The 22,042-nt window shown below is 48.5% G+C and overlaps 1 protein-coding gene across 1 annotated transcript; it reads left to right on the plus strand.

The window, feature by feature from the left end:
• The first annotated feature begins 4,826 nt into the window (after nucleotides 1-4,826).
• On the plus strand, nucleotides 4,827-16,335 carry MYOC (myocilin). Its single transcript, XM_025430342.3, has 3 exons — nucleotides 4,827-5,499; nucleotides 13,228-13,353; nucleotides 14,991-16,335. The coding sequence occupies exons 1-3, from the start codon at nucleotides 4,959-4,961 to the stop codon at nucleotides 15,773-15,775; spliced, it is 1,452 nt and encodes a 483-aa protein (XP_025286127.1). The 5' UTR covers nucleotides 4,827-4,958; the 3' UTR covers nucleotides 15,776-16,335.
• The last annotated feature ends 5,707 nt before the right edge of the window (nucleotides 16,336-22,042 follow it).

Here is a 22,042-nt window from a genome sequence, read left to right on the forward strand (position 1 = left end):
TCACTTTTATTCAGATTTTTGAGAGCACTAGAAGGGTAGGTTAACACCTATCTTTTTGAGATACGAGACCTAAGATTTCCTTCAAATATGAAACTCCTCCTCCAAGTACAGGGATCTGTGCTACCTTTTATATCTCCATACCTCCTTACCCTGCTCCCCATCACCAAAATCTTGTGGAAATCCTATCAATCGATAGCTAGAAGAGAATCAGCTCAGCACGCTGTATAATAAGGCTTCATGGGATGCCTGTGGGACTAGAATCTGTAGGGCTAAAATTGCCAACAGTATCCTTGTGATTAGTGTGCTTTGACTTATTTAGATGCTAGCATGACATTTGCAGCTCTCAGGACTCCGCTGAGCGGGCTGTCACTACATCCATTCCGCCCCCTGAAAGCCTTCCTCTCAGGGTACCTGCATCTGGGCTACACGGGTCCTGCCCTTGGAAGTCTGTCTCCTCATAGGAAGCTCCAGTGCCCAGGACCAGCTTCCACCTCGACAGCCCCAGACAAGCCTAGGGGCCAGTGCTGAATGAAGGGACTTGGTAGGGCTCTCTGGCTTAAGAGCTTCCCTCTCCTTCCCTTCTGCTTTGGGGAGTGGTGGAGGAGGGCAGGGAAGGGGGGAGAGGGGGCAACAAAGGAAATAGGTGTGTTTAATCTGAAAGTGGTTCTGCGGGCCACAACCCGAACATCAGAACCTAAGGCAGACCCGGAACCTTGTCTCCAGCCCCAGGGCCTCAGTCTTTGTCAACGCATTATCTCATTAGGTCCCATTACAAATGCCATGTCCCCTGTGAAGCCTTTCCTGCCCACTAGAGACATCTCCTTCCCTGGGGCTCCTCCAGCACTGAGGTCCCCTGAACAGCCTCACCTGCCCCTACAGCTTGACAGCTCTCTTCAGCGTGCGGCCTGTTTCTGACACACTTGTGTACGCTCCACAGCCCTTAACATACAGTAGGGGCTTAATAGTGAATGACTCCTCTGAGTGGTGGACCAGCAAGGACACAGATGAAAGGGGCAGGCAGGGTGGCGAGCAGTGCCATGAGCTCCCCAGTGCAGACGGCTTCTTCTCTGCCATCCCTTCCCTCGTCCTCTTCGCCAGGCTCTTATCATTCTAATCCACCACACTTTGCAGGGAGCCTCTTGATCTGTAGCGAAATAAAGGAATACATGGAACAATCCCATTTGAGGCTGTGTGTGTGCATTTGGGGGAGGGCAGTGTGCTGCCAGCAAAGTCTCCAGATGGGGGAGTCCTGCCACCTGCCACCTGCAAGGTGCCCAGAGGGTCCTGAGCAGCCCATCAGAAGGTGTCACTGGCCGTTTTCCTTCCTTAGGGCCCTCTGGCTCTCCCTTTCTGCTTGAAGTCCACATGCATCCAGGCATCCCCTGAACCTGTACTGAGCGCTTCTATCTGCCAGCCACTGGGGACAAAGTGGTGAGCAAAGCAGTCACAGCCCTACCGTCACGGGGGTTACCTTTGCTCGTGGAAGGACTGCAGGAGATCAGTAGCCAGCCAGCCTGCCCCCAGTGCTGAGGGCACAGAGACACATCCTTGAACGGGCTGCAATCACAGGGGCGCCCCACTGAAGCCGCCCCCCGGCGCCCCCTGCCGCCTCCGTGTCGCACCGTTGGCCCCGGGGCCCGCACCTTCCAGGGCCGCTCCCGCCACTGGCACCCCCTGCCTTGGCCCACGCACCGGTGAGCAGCTTCCTGGCTGCCGGCAGCCTGAGCTGGAGACTCCCTGGCTCCAGGCTCCAGAGAGGAAATGGCCCTGGAACACGGTCTGACAGCCACTCTGGAGTGAACGATGTTGCCCCAGAGGGAAAGGGGATCCTCGTCCAGGCAGATTCCAGGAGGTGGGGGCCCGCGGGGAGTAGGAGACCGGCCTGGGGAGGGTGGTGACAGGCGGGGCGCTGAACAGAGTGGCAGGAAGCCCCCCAGATGTTTCTTGCTGTTCCTGGGGCTGGGGGTTTGCTGTGCCTTTAGTGAGCCCTTTTCTCTGCTTTTAGGAGAGTAATCCTATTTGATGAAAGGATGCAGTTTCAGAATATCAGCCGTAAAACCCGAAGGGTGTGCATGACTTTTCCCCTCCCTGAAAGCCTTCATTTCATGGAAGGCCTGTTAATATAGGAAGCTAGCTCATTTCCTAGAGCGTCAGTTCCTGGCTGAAGTGACTGGAGTCTTTCATGTATTCTGGGCAACTACTGAGCACGTGGGGGGACTTGGCATATGCAAGAAGGTGCAAAACCTCAGAATCAGAAGACCTCAGTTTTCTTTCTGGCTCTGCCACTTGTTAGCTGTGTGACCCTGAGCACGTCCTCTCCTTCTCTGGGCATGCAAGTGACCTTGTGGCTCTAGCCCCAGGAAGGATCCGAGAGGGAGATGCTGAGGCACACTGGCTGCTGATGGAGGGTCAGGGTCAGTGAGGGGAGGCAGAGTGTGGGAGTTCCATTGGTCCTTACCTGGTCAGGCTCCATGGCGAGTTGCAATGATTGAAAAAAGCTCCGTGGACCCAACAGCCACCTTTTCTTTTTCCGAGCCAGGAACCATAAAGAACATTGAGAATGACTGGTGGTAGCTCTTGCCCGGCATTCCAAACCCAGGTTGGGCCAAATGAAAATGCCAGGGATTGTTCAACTCTTCAGCCTCCACTGGCACCCACGGGGCTCAACAGTGACTGCTCTGCCACAGACTGGCCTGCATTTCAGGGGAGGTGGAGGGACCAAGAGGAATGGAGCATGGGCGAGGAAGACAAAGGTGCATGACAGCACCATGGGAGCTGAGCAGAAGAACCGCGGGAGTTACAGATTGGGAGCCCAGTCTACCAGACGTCAGAACAGCAGGCCTCAGTCCTATATTCTTCATGGACAAGCAGAGTCATCCTGAGCAAGCTGAAGGCAGAGAAACTACTTACATGTCTCTTTATCCAGAACTCCTTTCCTCTGCGGCGCTGGCATAATCTCAGTCCTCTTCACAGAAATAAAACAATCCAGAGAGTGAAGCCAAGCAGATTTGAACCAGTTCTTGCTGACTAGGAGATATTTTACAAAATCATTTTGATAAAGTTTATGATCTGATGCAAGCACTGAGAATAGGACTCTTCGGTGAGCAGTAGACAGACACCCATATGTAATTGTCTCAAGTTCCAGTCTAATTTTAGAACCAAATAAGAATAGAAGAGCAAAAGGTATCTTCCCAAAATCGAGTTGAGTCTGCCGGGCACATCTGCAGTATTTACTTCACAAATATTGAAGATGTTCTTGGTCTTAGTATAAAAATTGCTCAAATGCAAACATTACTTTATTTATTTTTAAAAGATTTTATTTATTTATTCATGGGAGACACAGAGAGAGAGGCAAAGACACAGGCAGAGGGAGAAACAGGCTCCCTGCAGGGAGCCTGATGTGGGACTCGATCCCGGGACCCTGGGATCATGACTTGAGCCAACGGCAGATGCTCAACCACTGAGCCACCCAGGCATCCTGTAAACATTATTTTAAAAGTTCTGATGAGGCTACTGCACACATTCTGATTTGCACAGACATCCTCTTAGCATATTCGTTTTTTTTTTCCATTTGTTATTTGCTTTCTCTTTAGGTTTATTAATGTAAAGTAGGGATTGTTAAACAAGGGCCCAGAGCCTGTGAATTTGGGTAGGAAAAAGTCTTTATTTTCAGTACCTTCTAACTAAATTTTAGGTTTAACATTTCATTCCATTATGAAAACAGCCATTAACCCAACATTGTATTAGCAGTACCTATGACTTTGTCTCTATCAATAGAAATCACAGACGTGTTGTGTTACATTGTGGTTGGGGCAGATACCATGCAATAAATAGCATTTACGCTCAAACTACTTTGAAATTAGGCACCCCTCCACGTTTTTAAAGTATTAATAAAGATGGGGCACCCGGTTGGCTCAGTGGTAGAGGATGTGACTCTCCATCTCAGCATCATGAGTTCAAGCCCCATGTTGGGTGTGGAGCCAACTTGAATAAATTGATTTAAAGTGTTAATGAAGAAGGGCATGGCTATTTCAAATTTTAAAAATATTTTGATAGTAGTATTTCAATATCATGTGCTTCCTTTGCGGTCCTATGTATTTTATACATTTAAAAACATCTCTTCCTGAGAAGACTTCCACGGATTTCATTAATGAGGATGAAGGTGCTTTTACTCACACACACACACACACACTCATACTCATACACATTTACACATGGTAAGAGCCAGCTTAAGGGTCTCACTGACATAGATGCCTGATATGCCGGGACTAGAATTAGAAAGTCCTCTCAAATACAAACCCACACTTGTTTTAAAGCAAGAGGCAAGGGACAAATTCTGCTTCTAACTGCTTCTCTGGGATTGCTGTTCCCTGAAGCCTGGTGGCACACCGCCCTTGTATTTTGGCTGGCTATTACTTATCTCTGTCACTGCCACAGGGACAAAGGGACTTTGTCCTATGAATGTCTGCATCCCCGGTTTCTAGCACAGTCCATGGCACAGAGCAGATCTCAATAAAGTTTGCAGAGTAAATGGAAATATAAATTAGAAATGATTCCTTGTTGAAAGAGACACGCATGCGGTCATGTTGTGTGGATGTGTGTGCACAAAATTGGGTGGGGATATAGGGAATATTGTAGGGATATGGGGTGCATAAAGTGAGACATTCTTTTTTAAAAGAAATTCAAAACAGACTTCTGGAATGTCATATTCTAAGTTTTCTGGCCGTGTGAAAACAATTCCCCTGTGCATGGCCCCACCCAGCCTCACGTGGCCGCCTCCTTCTCCCCCCATGCAGGGAGGGCTCTCCAGTATATATAAACCCCTGTGAAGCCATGGCATGAGCCAGCAGGGCCACCCATCCAGACACCTCACAGAGTAGGAGAGCTTTTCCGGGGAAGCTTTGCCCAGGCTCTGCACTGAGGGCTTCCGTGCACATCACTGCAGCTGCAGGCCTAACATGCCCACTGCCCAGCTGCTACTTCTGGCCTGTCTCTTATGGGGTTTAGAGGCCAGGACAGCCCAGCTCCGAAAGGCCAATGACCGGAGCGGCCGATGCCAGTATATTTTCAGTGTGGCCAGCCCCAATGAGTCCAGCTGCCCCGAGCAGGGCCAGGCCATGTCAGCCATCCAGGACCTGCAGAGAGACCTGGAGTCCACCAAAGCCCGGCTCAGCTCCCTGGAGGGCCTCCTCCACCAGCTAACCTTGGGCCAGGCTGCCGGGCCCTCAGAGAGCCAGGAGGGGCTGCACAGAGAGCTGGGCACCCTGAGAAAGGAGCGAGAACAGCTGGAAACCCAAGCCAGGGAGCTGGAGGTGGCCTACAGCAACCTCCTCCGCGACAAGTCAGCTCTGGAAGAAGAAAAGAGGCAACTGGGGGAAGAAAATGAGGATCTGGCCCAGAGGCTGGAACATAGCAGCCAGGAGGTAGCAAGGCTGAGAAGAGGCCAGTGTCCCCAGGCCCACAGCTCCTCTCAGGACGTGCCAGCAGGCTCCAGGGAAGGTAAGAATGTGGGGTAAAGGAGCCCCTGAGTCCAGAAGGTGACATGGCTCATAGAGGCCTATTACAGGTGGCCCCAGCTTGCCTCTCCTGCCCTTTCCTTTCTCCCAGGGACTGTACATCCAGCACCAGGCAGATGAATTAAGGAGGGCCAAGCAATCAGTCTCACATATTACTAGTCATTATCTCCTGAGAGTTCTGTTTGGGTTAGTGGTTCCGAGTTCTCGTGCCTCCCATGGCAGCTTTCCCAGTCATAGCAAAGTGAGAAATATAAGAACAGGTGAGACATACATGTATATGATGAGTAGAACATCATCAACCATCCTCTTTGGAAAACTATCCTTTTCTGAATCTTTGCTTGAAGATAGTGATTCCTACCTTTTGTTGTTAAAATGAACAATAGATTTATGAAATGCCGGGATCCCTGGGTCGCTCAGTGGTTTAGCGCCTGCCTTTGGCCCAGGGTGCGATCCTGGAGTCATGGGATCAAGTCCTGCGTCGGGCTCCCTGCATGGAGCCTGTTTCTCCCTCCTCCTGTGTCTCTGCCTCTCTCTCTCTCTCTCTCTCTCTCATAAATAAATAAATAAATAAATAAATAAATAAATCTTTAAAAAAAGATTTATGAAATGCCAATAGATATTTATGAAATGAAAAGAGATTTATGAAATCATGATAGACGGTAGGGTTTTATTATTATTTTTTTAATGTCCTTTCTTGGCAAAATAAAGAAGTGGCAACCCTTGTCAGGTTCCTCAATATGTTGTTTTGGAAGTTTTCCTACTCCTTGCCCAATCCGAGAACCTCGGTTTTCAAGTCACCAGGTAACTCCTTGAGGTGGCTCTGAGATGCTCTTCTCTTCATCCTGGTCCCTGCTTGAAGGTGAGGCAGTGAGTGCGCATTGTGACAGGGAGCACATTCTCCTCATTATTTGAGGGGATGGTATATGTGTCACTTTTGTGAAGCTGTACTCCCAAGTATTCCCTGTCTAATAATTAGTATTCTAGGCAGGAGGAAACAAATGAACAAATCCAGTTGCGGGACAGTTAGTCCAGACTCTTCAGAGATGTCAATCTCAAGAAAGAAAGACAAGGGGGTGTGGCTTGTTCTAGATTATATGAGGCTAAAGACATGTGGTGGTCAATGCAGTCCCTGGCTTTAGATTGGCTTCTCCATCTAGGGGAAAAAAGTCACAGGGATAGGTTTGGAATCATTGGGGAAATTTGAATATAGACTGCTTAGTAGGTCCTGTTCTTGATTAATGCTCAGTTTCTTGGGTGAGAGATGGTATCGTGGTTATGAAGCATATCCTTTTCTAAGGCAACACATACTCAAGTTCTAGGGGTTAAGATGTCAGAATTTACTTTCAAATGGTTCAGTAAAGATGATAAACGTATCAAAAATGACAGAAACAAAGGAAAAATAAATGTGACAAAATATTAATAATTAGTAAATCTCAATGAGCAGCACATGGGGGCTTATTGTATGATTCTTTCAACTTTTCAAAAGGTTCAGAAATCTCCAAAATAAAATGATTGTTTTATAAAAGAGCTTTCTAGGGACACCTGGGTGGTTCAATTGGTTAAGTGTCCAGCTCTTGACCTTAGCACAGGTCTTGATCTCAGGGCCATGAGTTCAAGCACCAGGTTGGGCTCTGTGCTGGGCGTAGACCCTATTTTTTTATTTTTTTTTTATTTTTATTTTTTATCTTTTTTTGACCCTATTTTTTTAAAAGGAGGGAGGGACTTTCTACCTGAGAGGCAAAGTCTATATGTAAATGAGACTGAAAAACCCAAGAGTCCATATCTAGGTGTGACCTTGGGCAAGTCACTTAACCTCTGAACCTTGGTTTCTTATCCATTACATGGTAATGAATATTCCTACTGTGAATGATTTTTGTGAGGTTCAAATACCATAACTCTTGGTGTAAAGGATTTTTAAAAATCCTGTGTTGCTGTAGTTGGAAGAGACTCAATTCTAAATTTTATAACAAAGAAAAATAAGGTCCGAAGACACTGAGGGTCCCGGGTTGCACAACAATCAGTGGTAGTATGAAGACTTGTCAAACCTGAATCTTTGAACTGAGATAAAAGAATCAGTATTAATAGAAACATCACGAAGCATTATTTATTTCAGGCTGCTAAATAATGGAGTCATATTCTCAACAAAAACTCGTGTGTGTGTGTGTGTGAAAACAGAGGCAACGTTTTGGTTTTTTATTGTCCTGTGGTCATTTAACAAGACTTAGGGAATTTACTAGATGTGTTCTCTAATTTTACATTTCTTTTTGTTCTTTCCAGCTGCTCTACTTTTGGAATAAGGACAACAGCTCGTTAGACTGAACTCCAAGCTTGGAAGTTCTTTTTAGTAGTGGGATTTTTTTCATGGGCAGGAAATTCCATTAGCACAAGACTGTAGAGCTACAAAAGCAGCCTGCAGAGTGTCTGATTCACTGGCTTGTTTCATGCAGATGTGGAAACTGAGGCCCAGAGTTTGTCTGTGGCCACCTACCCAGCTAGTGGCAGAGCCACAACAGAATTCTAATCAGTTCCTCCCACCTGAGGTCCAGTAGCTCTTCAGGACCTTGAGATGACCTTTGTTTATAGAACCTGAAGATAAAAGACAGGAAGTTTACATTTATTTCATTATTATTTTTTTTAAGATTTTATTATAAGTAATCTCTACATCCAACATGGGGCTTGAATTCACAACCCTGAGATCACAAGTCTCATACTCCACTAACTGAGCTGGCTGGGCACTCCAGGAAGAGTCCATGTAAGCATTAAGGAAAGAAATGTTTGGAACAAAAGATGGGCTTCAGGGTCCTAGGTCTGAGGGTAAAGGGCTTCCTGGGTGGCTGGAATGAAAGTGTGGGTGTGCTTCAGGTAGGGGAGGCAAGAGCTGTGGGCCAAGCGGGGAGGCAGGGCTCGGCGAGGCTGCGTGAGCCTAGCCCAGGGAAGCCACAGAAGGTGGACTTCTTCTCACTCTGCATGTCATTCCAACTGTTACCACCGTTGTCTTTATTATGTAATTGTTACATAGAAAAAGGCCTCCTTAGAATCATGGAAATCACTTGTGTGCATGTGTGTGTGTGTGTACATGTGAGAGAATTAACATCATATATATATAATTTTGTAGTAATAGTTTGGTAGCAAAATGTCTGGCAACCTATTCAATAAGCCCAAAGTAGAACAATACAGAATACCAGATGGTATATCAGAGTTGGTTATTAGTGTTACAGAAGAAGCCCCCTTTCTCCTTATTTCCCTCTACTTCAGATTGGTCCTCCCAGAGAACAGAGCCTGGGACGGGGCTCATGTGCAGTGGTTTGTATGGGCCATGATCCCAGGGAGCAGAAGTCAGACAGGGGAGAGTGAGTCAGGGAAGGAAAGGAAGACAACAAGGAGTGGGGGCATTCTCCAGTGGGCCCCCACGGTGGGTGGTGGAGCCTCGACCCCACCCAGCCCTTCTGGGGAGCTGTGTAGAATGAAGCAGAGGAAGGGAGCATTCATTTTTGGATCTGATCTTCCGCTGGCCAAAGAGTCTATCCCACTTCCATGATGCACAGATATGGGCACCAGGCTGGCTCTTGCAGAGAGTCAGAGAAGCCGGAGCAGGGCAGATGAGGCAGTGTCCTGGCAGGTAATGCTAGCACAAGGTAGGCTGCTGCAGAAATGATTGGGAAAAGGTGGGCAGGATACGAAGGAAGAGCACCAGAGGTGCTCCATGCAAGTGCTGCAGATAATAATCCCTTGTAGGGTTATGATGCAGATTAGAATTAACAGGGAGAAACATCTAGTACAGAGCCTGCACAGAGTAGCCATGCATTGCATCGATCGCAACTATGAAGGGCTTTGCTCCCTTGAGCTGCGCTGTTTTAGCATGTCACCTAATGATTAAAACATCAACATGTTCCTAACACTTTTGTAACACACATTGATCCTAGAGACAGTACGTGTTGGAGCAACATCCAGGATTGCTAGCTAATCTTCACTTTCCTGGGAAGCTTCTAGGTTAAGCTCCCTAGAATGTGTCTGCAAAGCAGAGGTAAGGGACATAAGGCAGAGCATGCCGAAAATTTCCAAAATTTTGTAAGAGGCATGAACTTTTCAACCACAGAGCGACTGAATTTTAATAGAAACAAATAAAAGCCCTAAAATTTTTTGGCTATTAGATACAGTACAGTCCTTAATATTTTCATATCCTCTTTTTGTTTTCTCCCCACATTCAGGATGAAATAGGAGCGATTTTTAAACATTCCAGAGAAATTTTAATTCTGACACATGTTTATTAAGGACATTTCATTTGTAGTTTGAGCTGAGAATACTGAGGCTCAGAGAGGTCGAGTAAGTTGGCCAGGGTCACACACCTGGTATGCGGCAGGCCCACAGGAGGAAGCTGTGACCTGGGGCCGGGTCCAGGCTCCTTCACACAACTGCTTCCCAGCCTTTGGGCTGCGCATCCTCTCCCACAGGCTTCTGTCCTCAGGCCAGGCAGCTCTGCTCTGGGAGCTGCCCACTGCCAGGTGCTCCTGGCTGACACAAGCGGGAAGCAGCCAGCGGGCTTGTCATCCAGCCGGCCGCCTGCCAGCTGAGAAGGGCCGAGCGGTCAGCGTGAAAGCCATTCCCTGACATTATGCTTCACTGTGGTTCTTGTTTACTCCCAAGAAAGCACATCAGGTGTGGTTCCAACGACCGATCATTATTAAATCTTGTAAGTCGTAAGTTCTGTATCAAAAGCATAAAGAATTTAAGTGGGATGAAAGAGCAACTATGAGATGTAAGTACATCCCACAGGGCTCCTGAGGGGCTGGGCGAGGGGGGGGGGGCAGGTTCCAGAGGAAGGACAGCCGGGCCAGGGGTGCAGGCCTCACTGCGGAAGGTAAGGTCAAGCCCAGGGGAGAGCCGAGAAGCTGGCGGGTTTGTCCAGGCTGGAGGTGGAGGCCCCGCGGGGCCTTGCAGAGCAGGCGTCCCCGTGCAGGGACTCAGGGTCCTGTGTGACAGGGCTGCGGCAAGCTTATGGCCAGGCTGCGGCTGCGGCTGCAAGGTCCCCGAGGAGCTGGGGCAACGCTCCAGCGGACCCCCTGGCACGCGCAGCGCCCACGGTCCCGGGCTGCAGCCGCGGCCTCCCTCCCACAGCTGCCTCCGGCGCCCTCTCCTGACAAAGCTGGACATCGCGCCCACTTTCAAGGAGAAATCCTCGCTTTCCAGAGAGCATCTAGGGAAGTGCTCCTTTTGGCACCAAGGGGCAATTCATTTATAACTGGCAAACCTCCCCGCCACAGGGTAGAAAGGTTCACAACTGCCATGACCTTGGCAGACGGGGCTCAAGTCCTAGTCCACCACTAAGCAGCTGTGTGACCTTGGGCAAGTTACTTAACCTCTCTGAGCCTCAGTTTCCTCTTCTGCAAAACGAAGGTGCTATCATCCACGTCAGGACTGTTATGTGGAACAGAGGGAATGAGCACAGGACCTGGCTCATAGGAGGCGCTTGGTAAGTGGTGGCGATAACTAAATTAGCTGCAGACTGCAGTCCTGAAGAAAGTTGTGAAGGTATCAGGTCACATAAATAATTTCTATGAAACTGCTTTGAAATGTGGGCCGAGGGCAGCCCGGGTGGCTCAGCGGTTTAACGCCGCCTTCAGCCCAGGGCCCAATCCTGGAGTCCCAGGATCGAGTCCCACGTCAGGCTCCCTGCATGGAGCCTGCTTCTCCTTCTGCCTGTGTCTCTGCTTCTCTCTGTGTGTCTCACATGAATAAATAAAATCTTAAAAAAAAAAAAAAAAAGAAATGTGAGACGAGCTATAAATACCTGTTCATCATCTCTTTTCACAAAGGGTCTGTTCTCAATATTTCAGTATTTTAGCTATCTTCATAGAAGTCACCCTGGAAAATGCCTGTTTGGGTTTGTTTTCTCTACTTTCTTTATCCCCTCTGTACCTGAAGTGGGAATTTTTCTCAATTTTCTTCTCATTGATCAGTAGGTGTATTCACTTACTTTTCTCAGTATATATCTATTTCTCAGTAAGTCACTAAGCTACATGATCATCTTAGCCACATTCACAGAATAAAACAATGGGCATCAGATGCACAAAGGAAGGAGCTGGCACAGGGGGTATCCCTTGTATAGTAACTGTGGGTCACGGAGCTAAAGGGTGGGAACTGGACGGGGGGCCAGGGAAGTCTCTGGAAGTTTTGTACAGATGCCACTGCAGTATTTATCACCTTACACTACCTAAAACTAGCTCCAGTATTCTGAGAATTCATTGAGACAATTAAAGCAGTTTGAATTATTCTGAGGAATAGTCTGTGACGGTCTGAAGAAAGGTACCAAGGAAAAGAAACAGCTCACCTCAAGGAGTTTGCCAGTTATTCACATTAGCCAATCCTAAACCCGCGTGCCCGGCCTCACCCGTTCCTTCCTACAGGAAAAGCAATGAAGGCTCTTGCAGTGTTTCCACTCCCTCCTGAGTGACCCTGGGGCTGTCCCATATGGCCCCTATGGTGTGGGTGTCCTTGCCCCTTGGGAGCGGTGAGTATAATAAACTGTCTTCCCATTAGCAATCAACTCATCTGTTGGCTTCACCATACCTGAGTCATAAACCTACATTTTAAAACACCAAAGCCTGCTCCTCGTGGCTCTTGCTTTTTGGTTGTATTCAAGGACTCCTGTATAAGCCTAATCCTAGACCAAAGTAGCGAAATGTGACACAGTGTGGCAACTTCATGTCTAACCAGTGTCCTCCCCATCCCTTCCATTCAACATGGGCAACCCCCACCCTGCCCGCAAATTCCTGTAGGAATCCTGGACACTTTGCCCTTGTCCAAGAATGGCCTCAGAAAGGAATCTGATAGGTCAATTAAGGATGTAAAGCTGAATATGTTACCTCTCACAGGAATGGTTGCATTATGACAGGGAAAAGAACCTTATGTCAGGCACAGAATTGTTAATTGTTGAATTTCAGGTATCCCAGAAGATGCGAGGATCTTCTTCTCAATATCCCTGAATCACACCTCACCTGCTCATAAATTAGGGAATTATTTGAATTGTGTACAAGCTTACTTTATTTTGAATACCCTATTCTGTGCAAGGCACATCGCTATGCAATTTACTATTTGCGAGCTTTTTTTTTTTTTTTAAGATTGTATTTATTTATTTGAGAGAGAGAGAGTGTATGAGAGAGAGCATGAGCTGGGAGAAGGGGGAGAGGGACGAGGAGGAGCAGACTCCCCGCTGAGCAGGGAGCCAAACTCAGGATTTGATCTCATGACCCTGGGATCATGACCTGAGCCAAAGGCAGACACTTAACTGACTGAGCCACCCAGGTGCCCTGGGAGCTTGGTGTTATGGACATTTTTCAAACATTCACAAAAGTATCAAGGACAACACGAACCCTGTTGTACCATCACCCAGTTCCAACAGTTGTCTGCTGAGGCCAATTTTGTTTTACTTCCACCCCCAACACTACATATTTATTATTTTTAAATCTTTTTTTTTAAGTTTTATTTATTTAACTAATCTCTACACCCAACATGGAGCTTTGAACCCATGGCCCCAAGATCAGGAGTGACATGCTCCTCTGACTGAACCAGCCAGGCGCCCCTACATAGTTATTATCTTAAAACAAATCCCAAACACCATCATATCTTTGAAAGCCTATTAAATACCATCCTCAGCATAGTCATTGGGCCGCTTTTCCTCATGGTACAAGTTTGTCTCTTTCTTTTAATACAGTTTCGAAATGGAACGTGGAGACCGTGAACTTCCAGGAACTAAAGTCAGAGTTAACTGAGGTTCCTGCCTCCCGAATCCTGAAGGAGAGTCCATCTGGCCATCCCAGGAATGAGGAGGGAGACTCTGGTATAAAGCTAAATGTCCTCCCTTTTGCACATACATGGTCTTTATCTGTGCCTGGTTGTGTTCAGAGTTGGTCCGCCCACTTTGGGGGGGAAGGCGGACCACAGGTCAGCCTGGCAAGAGGCAGGGGAGGGGGAGGAGATGAGCCCCTTCTCTGCTCCCTTTCCAGGGCATGCTGGCAGGGAGTCCGCCTTTCCTAGCACAGCCCTGTGTCTCACCACCCACTCAGGGATCGGGGGCTCAGCTGGGCTGCCCTCGGGGAAGAGGAGAGATGAGTTTATTTCACCCACTGGATTGCCATATAGAGTTAGTTACATTTTTTTAGTAGATCCTTCATATCTTTCTTGATCTTAGGGCCAGATGACACCATGCACCATCTCAGCACATAGTATATACTCAGAAAAGGTATCTTTTGTGAACTTTGGGTACTGAGGGAAAGTGCAATCACCCCTCTCCAAAGTGTTCCCTGAAAGCCTGACTTTAAGGTTGGCTGTGGTTTTCAGAAACTGTGACAATCTGTGTTATTGACAATTATTCCCAGCAAAAGAGCAATGCATGGCTATGGGGACATTCTGAAGTATTTAAAATGCAATTCCCTGAGACACGAGGAGCAAAGACTTCCCAGCTTCTGAGAGTAAATTGAAAAAAGCACAGAGATCTGTTATGTTTGTTTCCGCTAAATCTAAGTTTTCAATCATCTTTACATTTTAAAAATTATGTTCAGGTTTTACTGTATTAAAATGATGCCTGAACTATGTGGTCCATTGGTTTGGGCTTGAAGAACTTTGTTTTATTGAGTTTCTTATAATGACTTGATTTTTGTTTCATTTTTATTAAGAATATTTATTAGGGATGCCTGGGTGGCTCAGTGGTTGCTTAACCACTGCCTTTGTCTCCGGGCATGATCCCGGGGTCCTGGGATCGAGTCCCACATCAGGCTCCCCGCAGGGAGCCTGCTTCTCCCTCTGCCTGTGTCTCTGCCTCTCTGTGTGTCTCTCATGAATAAACAAATTAAATATTTTTTTAAAAAGATTATTTATTAGAGAGAGAGAGCATGAGCACACATGCACACAAGGTGGGGGTGGGGGAGAGGGAGAGGGAGAAGCAGACTCCCCACTGAGCAGGGAGCCCCACGACAGATCATAACCTGAGCCGAAGGCAGATGCTTAACTGACTGAACCACCTGGGTGCTCCTGTTTCATTTTTTAAAATGAAGTAAATCAGATATGGAAGTTATAAAGAGTAGTGTAACGAACTCGGGAGTTCCTGCCAGGCTTCAATCAAATATTAGAAATACGGTTTGAAGCCCTCTGTGTAGCCTTCATCTATACACCTGATACCGAGAAGAAGTTCAATTCATATGACACATCGATCACATAATACTGGGCATTTACCCTCTACCCAGTACCTAACACGTGTAGTCACATTTAACATTTACAACATCCCTACTACCCAAAACACTATCCCCTTTCACAAATAATGACAGAGCCAAGGTTGAGGGACCTGCAAGTCACCCGCCCGGATTTAAACCTGGACGCTCTGTGTCTGGCCTTCTGGCTCTTAGTGGCTCTGCCACATGGCCACGTGGCGGGAAGGTGGTGGCAAAGCGATCGGGGTGATGTCTGTCCTTAATTCTCCAGGATGCGGAGAACTGGTTTGGGTAGGAGAGCCGCTCACCCTGAGGACAGCTGAAACGATCACGGGCAAGTACGGGGTGTGGATGAGAGACCCGAAGCCCACCTACCCGCACACCCGGGAGACCACGTGGAGAATCGACACGGTGGGCACGGACATCCGGCAGGTGTTCGAGTACGAGCTGGCCAGCCAGTTCCTGCAGGGCTACCCCTCCAAGGTGCACGTGCTGCCCAGGCCGCTGGAAAGCACGGGCGCCGTGGTGTACCGGGGCAGCCTCTACTTCCAGGGGGCTGGGTCCGGCACGGTGGTCCGCTACGAGCTGACCGCTGAGACGGTGAAGGCCGAGAGGGAGATCCCCGGGGCCGGCTACCACGGACAGTTCCCGTATTCGTGGGGCGGCTACACGGACATCGACCTGGCTGTGGACGAGACAGGCCTCTGGGTCATCTACAGCACCCAGGAGGCCAAAGGTGCCATTGTCCTCTCCAAACTGAACCCGGAGACTCTGGAGCTTGAACAGACCTGGGAGACTAACATCCGGAAGCAGTCCGTGGCCAATGCCTTCGTCATCTGCGGCCACCTGTACACCATCAGCAGCTACTCCTCCCCGGATGCCACCGTCAACTTCGCCTATGACACAGGCACGGGGCGCAGCAGGGTCCTGAGCATCCCCTTCAAGAACCGCTACAAGTACAGCAGCATGATTGACTACAACCCCCTGGAGAAGAAGCTCTTCGCCTGGGACAACTTCAACATGGTCACCTATGACATCAGGCTCTCCAAGATGTGAAGAGCCCCACATGTCAGGAAAGGCAACAGGAGCTGGTGGTGACGGCTCCTGAGGGCAGAGCCAGCCGGCCTGTGCCCGTGCAGCTTTTCTCGGCTTTTTAAGCTTTCATTATTAATCCGGAAGAATGTGCGTGGTCACCGGGTCTGACCGTGTGGAAACAGCAGTTGGGATTTAGACAGTGTCACAATCAATGGTCTTTTCTTTGGTCAGCTTTTAAAGGGCGGTTTAACCAAAAAACAGTGCAAGTTTCGTGGTGATTTGGGGCAGAAGCTGTCATGCATAGTAGTCTCTTCATGGAAACCACAAAGCTTTTGATAAAAGGCCCTTACTGGCTAAAGGGGGCATATTTGGAGGAGAGTTGGGGCAGAACAGCTTACTCCACACGGCACCCAGGGTCGTCCCCTGCCTGTGCCTGGTTACCACAAGCCATAATTAGAGGAGGGGGAGCAGCTCTTGTGGCCAGCGCTGAACACCTGCATAGTGGGCTTCTAAGGCTTCACGTAGCATCCAGTGGGGCATCACATACCCTTTGCCCTGTGAAATAAAGCAATCTTACCTACCATCCTCCTCGACCTTTGTGAAATACTTTGCTCAGAAGAAGAGTACTGAATCTGACCAGCAGGTCATCTCTTGGGGTTGGGAGCTGTGATCGCGGAGCATTACTGGTGTGTGTGTGGGGGTGGGGTGGGGGGCTGAGAGTCTGCACCTGGTTTGGAGGTGCTGCCCAGGAAGACACCAGGCCCCCCGTGGAATCCAGCCCTCCCCTGGTGTTCCTGGTCCTTCCCAAACCATCTTATCTTTCCTCAACTTCCCCTCTCTTCACCCTGGCTCCGTGTTGGTTCTTACTGGCTGTCATGAGCATGAACTTCATAAACTACAACCTCAGCCGAGCAGACCTTCCACCATGACTTTTTGGTAACTGAACCTGCTTACTATCCTCAGGTGCCGTCGTACCTAACAGTAGCACACTTTATCTTGCCAGTTCAGCTCAGACTCTGTCCCATCACATATTTTCAATCAATTCAGGTCGTTCCTCTCCCCCATTCTCCTCTAGGTGGCATCTGTGTTTTTGAGGGAAGCCAGGGCACGGCCCCCAGGCCAGGAGGGAGGGGAAGCCAGATTCTCATGCCTGGTGTTAGTCACCAGTGTGGTTTCCAGCATTTGCTGCTGGTGCGCACGTCTCCGTGGACAGTTCCTGCTCAGGCGACCTCCACGTTCTGGTGGCCAGCCCCAGCAGACTGCTGCTGTTTTCCTAGCCTGTTCTGTGTCCCGTCAGAAGCTCATGTGCAGGGCAGCCCCTGTGGCTCAGTGGTTTAGCGCCGCCTTCAGCCCAGGGCATGATCCTGGAGACCCGGGTTCAAGTCCCACGTCGGGCTCCCTGCATGGAGCCTGATTCTCCCTCTGCCCGTGTCTCTGCCTCTCTCTCTGTGTGCCTCTCATGAATAAATACATAAAATATATATTTAAAAAAAAAGAAGCTCATGTGCACCAGGGGAAGCAAGGGGTGCTCGGACACTGCCTCCTAGGTCCATCTCAGGTTCCCCTTTGCTCTTCGGGCTGGTGCAGGGACACTTCCTGTAGAACTTTGCCACGGCCACAGGATTTATCTGGAAGCAAGAACAAGTTGCTTCTGCCTTCTCATGCCCCAAACTGTCTGGGACACAGAGGCCTGACAAGAACTCTATAGAATCTAAGCTCTCTTCTTCTCTCCTTTTTCCTTGATTCCCTCAGACTTTATGCAGACTATAGGGATGCCACCATTGAGCCCTTTCTCTGTTATCTTTTCAAATACTGTTCATGGGAACCAGGGTTTAGCCCCTTGATTTCCAAGAGAACCAGCACTTTAAAAAGTCAAAAGCTTGACTTTAAAGACAATTCTCTCTGTCATGAATTCTTAAGAGTATGCTTCAGAAAGCAAACCCAGCAAAACCCAGAATGACCCACTGAGGGTCAACCCTCAGGAAGGCTATGCATGCCAAGCATGAGCAGGAAGAGAGAGAGCTGTCTCTCTCAGGTATATTCACCTGCTCAGGTCATGGATGGGGTGGCTGAAACTACAGAAATTTACTCTCTCACAGTTCTGGAGGCTAGAAGTCTGAGATCAAGGGTTGTTTCTTCTGAGGCCTCCTTTCTTAGCTTGTAGGTAGCTGCCTTCTCCCTGTACCTCCACACGGTCCTCCTTCTGTGTGTGTCTGTGTCCTAATCTCTTTTTTAAGAACAGCAAACTGGATTCGGGCCCACCCCCAGTGACCCCTTTGTAATGAAATTACCTCTTTAAAGGTCCTATCTCCAAAGATGGTCACATTCTGATGAATTACTGGTTAAAACTTTGACATACAAATTGGGACGGTGGGGGACACCATTCAGTCCATACCTCCTGGATATCACCACTGCCTGTACTGACAGCAGACTCTTAGAGAGTAGAAAACCTGGGGCAGCCTGGGTGGCTCAGCAGTTTAGAGCCTGCCTTCGGTCCAGGGCGTGATCCTGGAGACCCGGGATTGAGTCCCACGTCAGGCTCCCTGCATGGAGCCTGCTTCTCCCTCTGCCTGTGTCTCTGCCTCTCTCTCTCTCTCTCTCTGTGTCTCTCATGAATTAAATAAATAAAATCTTAAAAAAAAAAACAAAAAACTAGACAACCCGGAAGTAGTAACTCATAAACTCATTCACGCTTCTGAGCACCTGTAGCTGCCAAGTGTTGAAGGGAAAAGTGGAAGGTGACACAGCTCTGGATGAGGAGACGGGCAGTCACAGTACACATGCTGGTGAGGCAAATCCCTACACAGACCAGCCCGTGGTTCCTTTTCATTCCCTCTATCAGCCCCTGCCTCTAGCTTTGGGATGGAAGGAGGGAGTGAATGAAGAAGGAACTTCCAGGATCACCTACATCACCGATTGCTCATTTTGGTTTCTTTTGCTGGTTCCTCCTCCTAGCCTGTATTAGGTCCTCGAGAGAAACAGAACCAGTAGAAGACAGAGGTATGAAGAGAGACTTAGTATGAGGAATTGTCTCATGCCGACCGTAGAAGCTGAGACGTCCCACCATCTGCTTTCTGCGAGCAGGAGACCCAGGAGCCTGGTGGTGTAATTCAGTCCAAGTCTGAGGGCTTAGGAACTGGGGGAGCTGATGGCATAACCCCCAGTGCAGGCACAGGAAGGCAGAGGTCCCTGCTCAAGCAGGCCAGCAGGAAGCAGAAGGGGTGAATTCCTCCTTCCTTCAGCTTTTTGCTCTATTCAGGCCCTACATGGATTGAATGATGCCGACCCACACTGGGGAGGGCAGTCTACTGAGTCCACTGATTCAAAGGCTAATCTGATCTGGTCACTCTCACATCACACCCACAAACAATGTTTAATCTGGGCACACTTGGGTCCAGTCCAGTTGACACACAAAATTCATAATCACATAGCCTCAACCTCTTAAGATTGAAGTGCTTCTGGGCTCAATTTATGGTTCTCCTTTTTACCTGCTCATTCTTCTGGTCTCAGCTAGCATTGTGGCTCTAAAGGCCACATCTATGCTGATAACCCCCAAATTTATACCTCCAGCCCAAACCTTACTTCTAAACTCCAGATTCATATATTTATTTGCACACTAGACCTCTCCACTTAAATCTCTATTAGGCAGGGGCACCTGGCTGGCTCAGTCACTGCAGTGTGCAACTCGTGATCTCATGGTTGTGAGTTCAAGCTCTATGTTGGGTGTAGAGATTACTTAAAAATAAAATCTTAAAAAAATGTCTATTAGGCATATCAAATCAGCAAAAACAGAACTTTTGAGTTTCCATACCCCACCCCCGTAATACATGCTAAATCTGTTCTCCTTGGAGCTGGAGAGTATCTCTATTCCTCCAGTTGCTCGAGCCAAAACTCTTAGAGTCATCCTTTACTTCTTGCTCTCAAATCCCACATCCAGTCCATCAGAAACTTTTGTTGGTTCCATCTTCAAATACATATGTGCAGAATCTGAGCACATTTCTCACCAGGCCAACAGCTAGTTGTTCAGATTCCCATTGCCTTTTTCCTGGATTGCTGCAGAGCCTCTGGAATGTTTCTGTTCCTTCCACCCCCCTCCCAGACAGCCTAGTCACCATAACAGCCAGGATGACCCCCTTAAAATATAAGCCAGATCTTGCCTCTCCTTCCAGAAAACCTCCCATAGCCTCCCATTTCAAAGTCAAAGTCTGAATCCTTGCAAAGTCCCCCATGATCCTTCCCCCAAGCCTGTGACTTCACCTTTTACTGATGTCCCTGATTCACTCTACTCCAGCCAAATCACACTGTCCTCTCTGTCCTCGCTGTTACTCTCCCCTGAATACTCCAGGCACATTCTGATCTTGAGCCCTTTGCACTGGCTCTTCCCTCTTCCCCAGATGTCCATGCACCTAACTTCCTCTCATGTCTTTACTCAACTGTCACCTTCCTAAGTAGGCCAACCCAGACAACCCTATTTAAAATTGCAACTGACTGGCTGTTTTGTCTGCTACTTCCAATCTTCCCGACCCTGTCTGATTATGTAAAAATTTCCTTTCCTTTCCATTACATTTATCATCTCCTGACATATGATATAATCCATTGATTTTAAATTGCATATACTTTTCATCAGACTTCTCTCTCTGGAATGTTGTGGAAGGTCCTTGAGAAGACATGACTGCCAGTTGACGCGTGAGCTAGACGTTGGCAGTTGCAGGCTCCTAACCCCTTCCCCTGTCCTTGCATGTGGGTTCCCCTTGTTTTTCCTGTCCCCCAGTGGTTGCTCCAAGGATGCAGCCTTGAGATAGTGGTGTGTGGCGTTAAGAACACCTTCACCGCTCATAAACTGAACCCAGTTAAGGGCTCCTTATAAACTTTTGAGATGTGGAGGGTGGGTGTGAGGATCCACTTGTCTTGCTGCCATCCAACGCAAGGCTTGTATGGATGTTCCCTTGCTTATTAAACCTGAGACCTCCCCACCTGGAGTGGCTGTTTCCTTCTTCAATCTCTCCCTGCCCTCTCAGTGCTGGGGCCAGTTTCAGATTGCACCCAGGAAGCTGCCAAGGGGATTATGACCCAACAAGTAGTGAGCCTGCCTGGAGAGAGAAGGAATGAGGCACCTGTGGGGAGACCCCAGGTTGCCAGCTGACTCTCTTTGTGGCGGGAATGGGGGTCGGGAGCCTGGTTTGTTAGATGCTTGTGGACTGTCTCATGAGTATGGGGACACCCCCCAAAATGCCAGGTGCTATCAGGAGCTTATTTGAGGAAGTATGCATCGCTTACTGCAGCAGAGCAGAGAAACAAATGGATGGCAAGATGGGCTGGCCTCTCCTGTGGACATCTAGAGGCTGAGCTTGAGTTAGAAAGCTAGAAAAGCTGAGGTTAGAGAAGAATGTGGGAGTGTCCACTAGTCCGCTGGCTTTGGGGCTGGCAGGCGGGTGGGGGAGCAGGATAATAAGTGAGAGGCCTCAGCATGCCACTCTGTGGAGCTAACATCTGGGCACTCGCAACAAAGCCTGGTCAGGACATGAAGATGTGGAATCTCTGGGAAAGTGATGAGAATGAAGAGGAGAGTGGAGTGGTGATTGATGGGGAAACAGACAAAATGCCCCCTGCCCTCTGAAAACAAAGGAAATTTTAAACAGCAGTTCCCCCAAAATTCAATAAAAAGTACTTTGTCAGGTGTCTGATAACAGACTAATCTGCCTCATGTGGGAGGGACAAAATAAATCTTTCAAACCTTTCCCCCAAGGCTACCTGCACAGCCTGAGACCCGTCCCTGTCGAGCTTTCCCACAAGTAAAGCAGGCCCATTACACTGATGATAGGACACTGACATGTGAAGATTTGCCTCTGCTGCAGGACACCTCACAGATTAGGTTCCTGGAGCATCTGTTTTGTGTTGTTGTTGTTGTTTTAGTAATCTCTACACCCAACATGGGGCTCAAACACATGACCCCAAGATCAAGAGTAGTGTGAGCTACAACTGAGGCAGCTGGACATCCCTGCTGGAGCACCTGTGAGGGAGGAGATGGACAGTGAAACCACAGAATCAAGGCTCAGGCACCACCATAAGGTTTTGGGAGCTGTCTGGTCAGATAAGACTCGCGTTGTCCCACAGGCTGTGATCCATAAGGTACAAGCTTACCCAAACCCTAAGAATGTGAAAGAGGTACGCATCTTTGTCAGGATTTTGGAGTCTGGAGGACTTTTATTCCCCACCTGGCACAGTGCCTCTGCCCCTTATGTGGTCTGGTAAAGAAAAGGCCTGTATGGGCAGAGGGAAGAGCAACAA

Source organism: Canis lupus, chromosome 7, assembly GCF_003254725.2.
Source record: "Canis lupus dingo isolate Sandy chromosome 7, ASM325472v2, whole genome shotgun sequence".
NCBI lineage: Eukaryota > Metazoa > Chordata > Mammalia > Carnivora > Canidae > Canis > Canis lupus.

What these genes read in the sequence shown, in the direction of transcription:
- MYOC (XM_025430342.3), top strand. Translation starts at nt 4,959, where the DNA reads ATGCCCACTGCCCAGCTGCTACTTCTGGCCTGTCTCTTATGGGGTTTA. An exon ending in GCCAGCAGGCTCCAGGGAAG is followed by an intron (nt 5,500 to 13,227) that starts GTAAGAATGTGG and finishes CTTTTAATACAG; the next exon opens with TTTCGAAATGGAACGTGGAG. An exon ending in GAATGAGGAGGGAGACTCTG is followed by an intron (nt 13,354 to 14,990) that starts GTATAAAGCTAA and finishes TTAATTCTCCAG; the next exon opens with GATGCGGAGAACTGGTTTGG.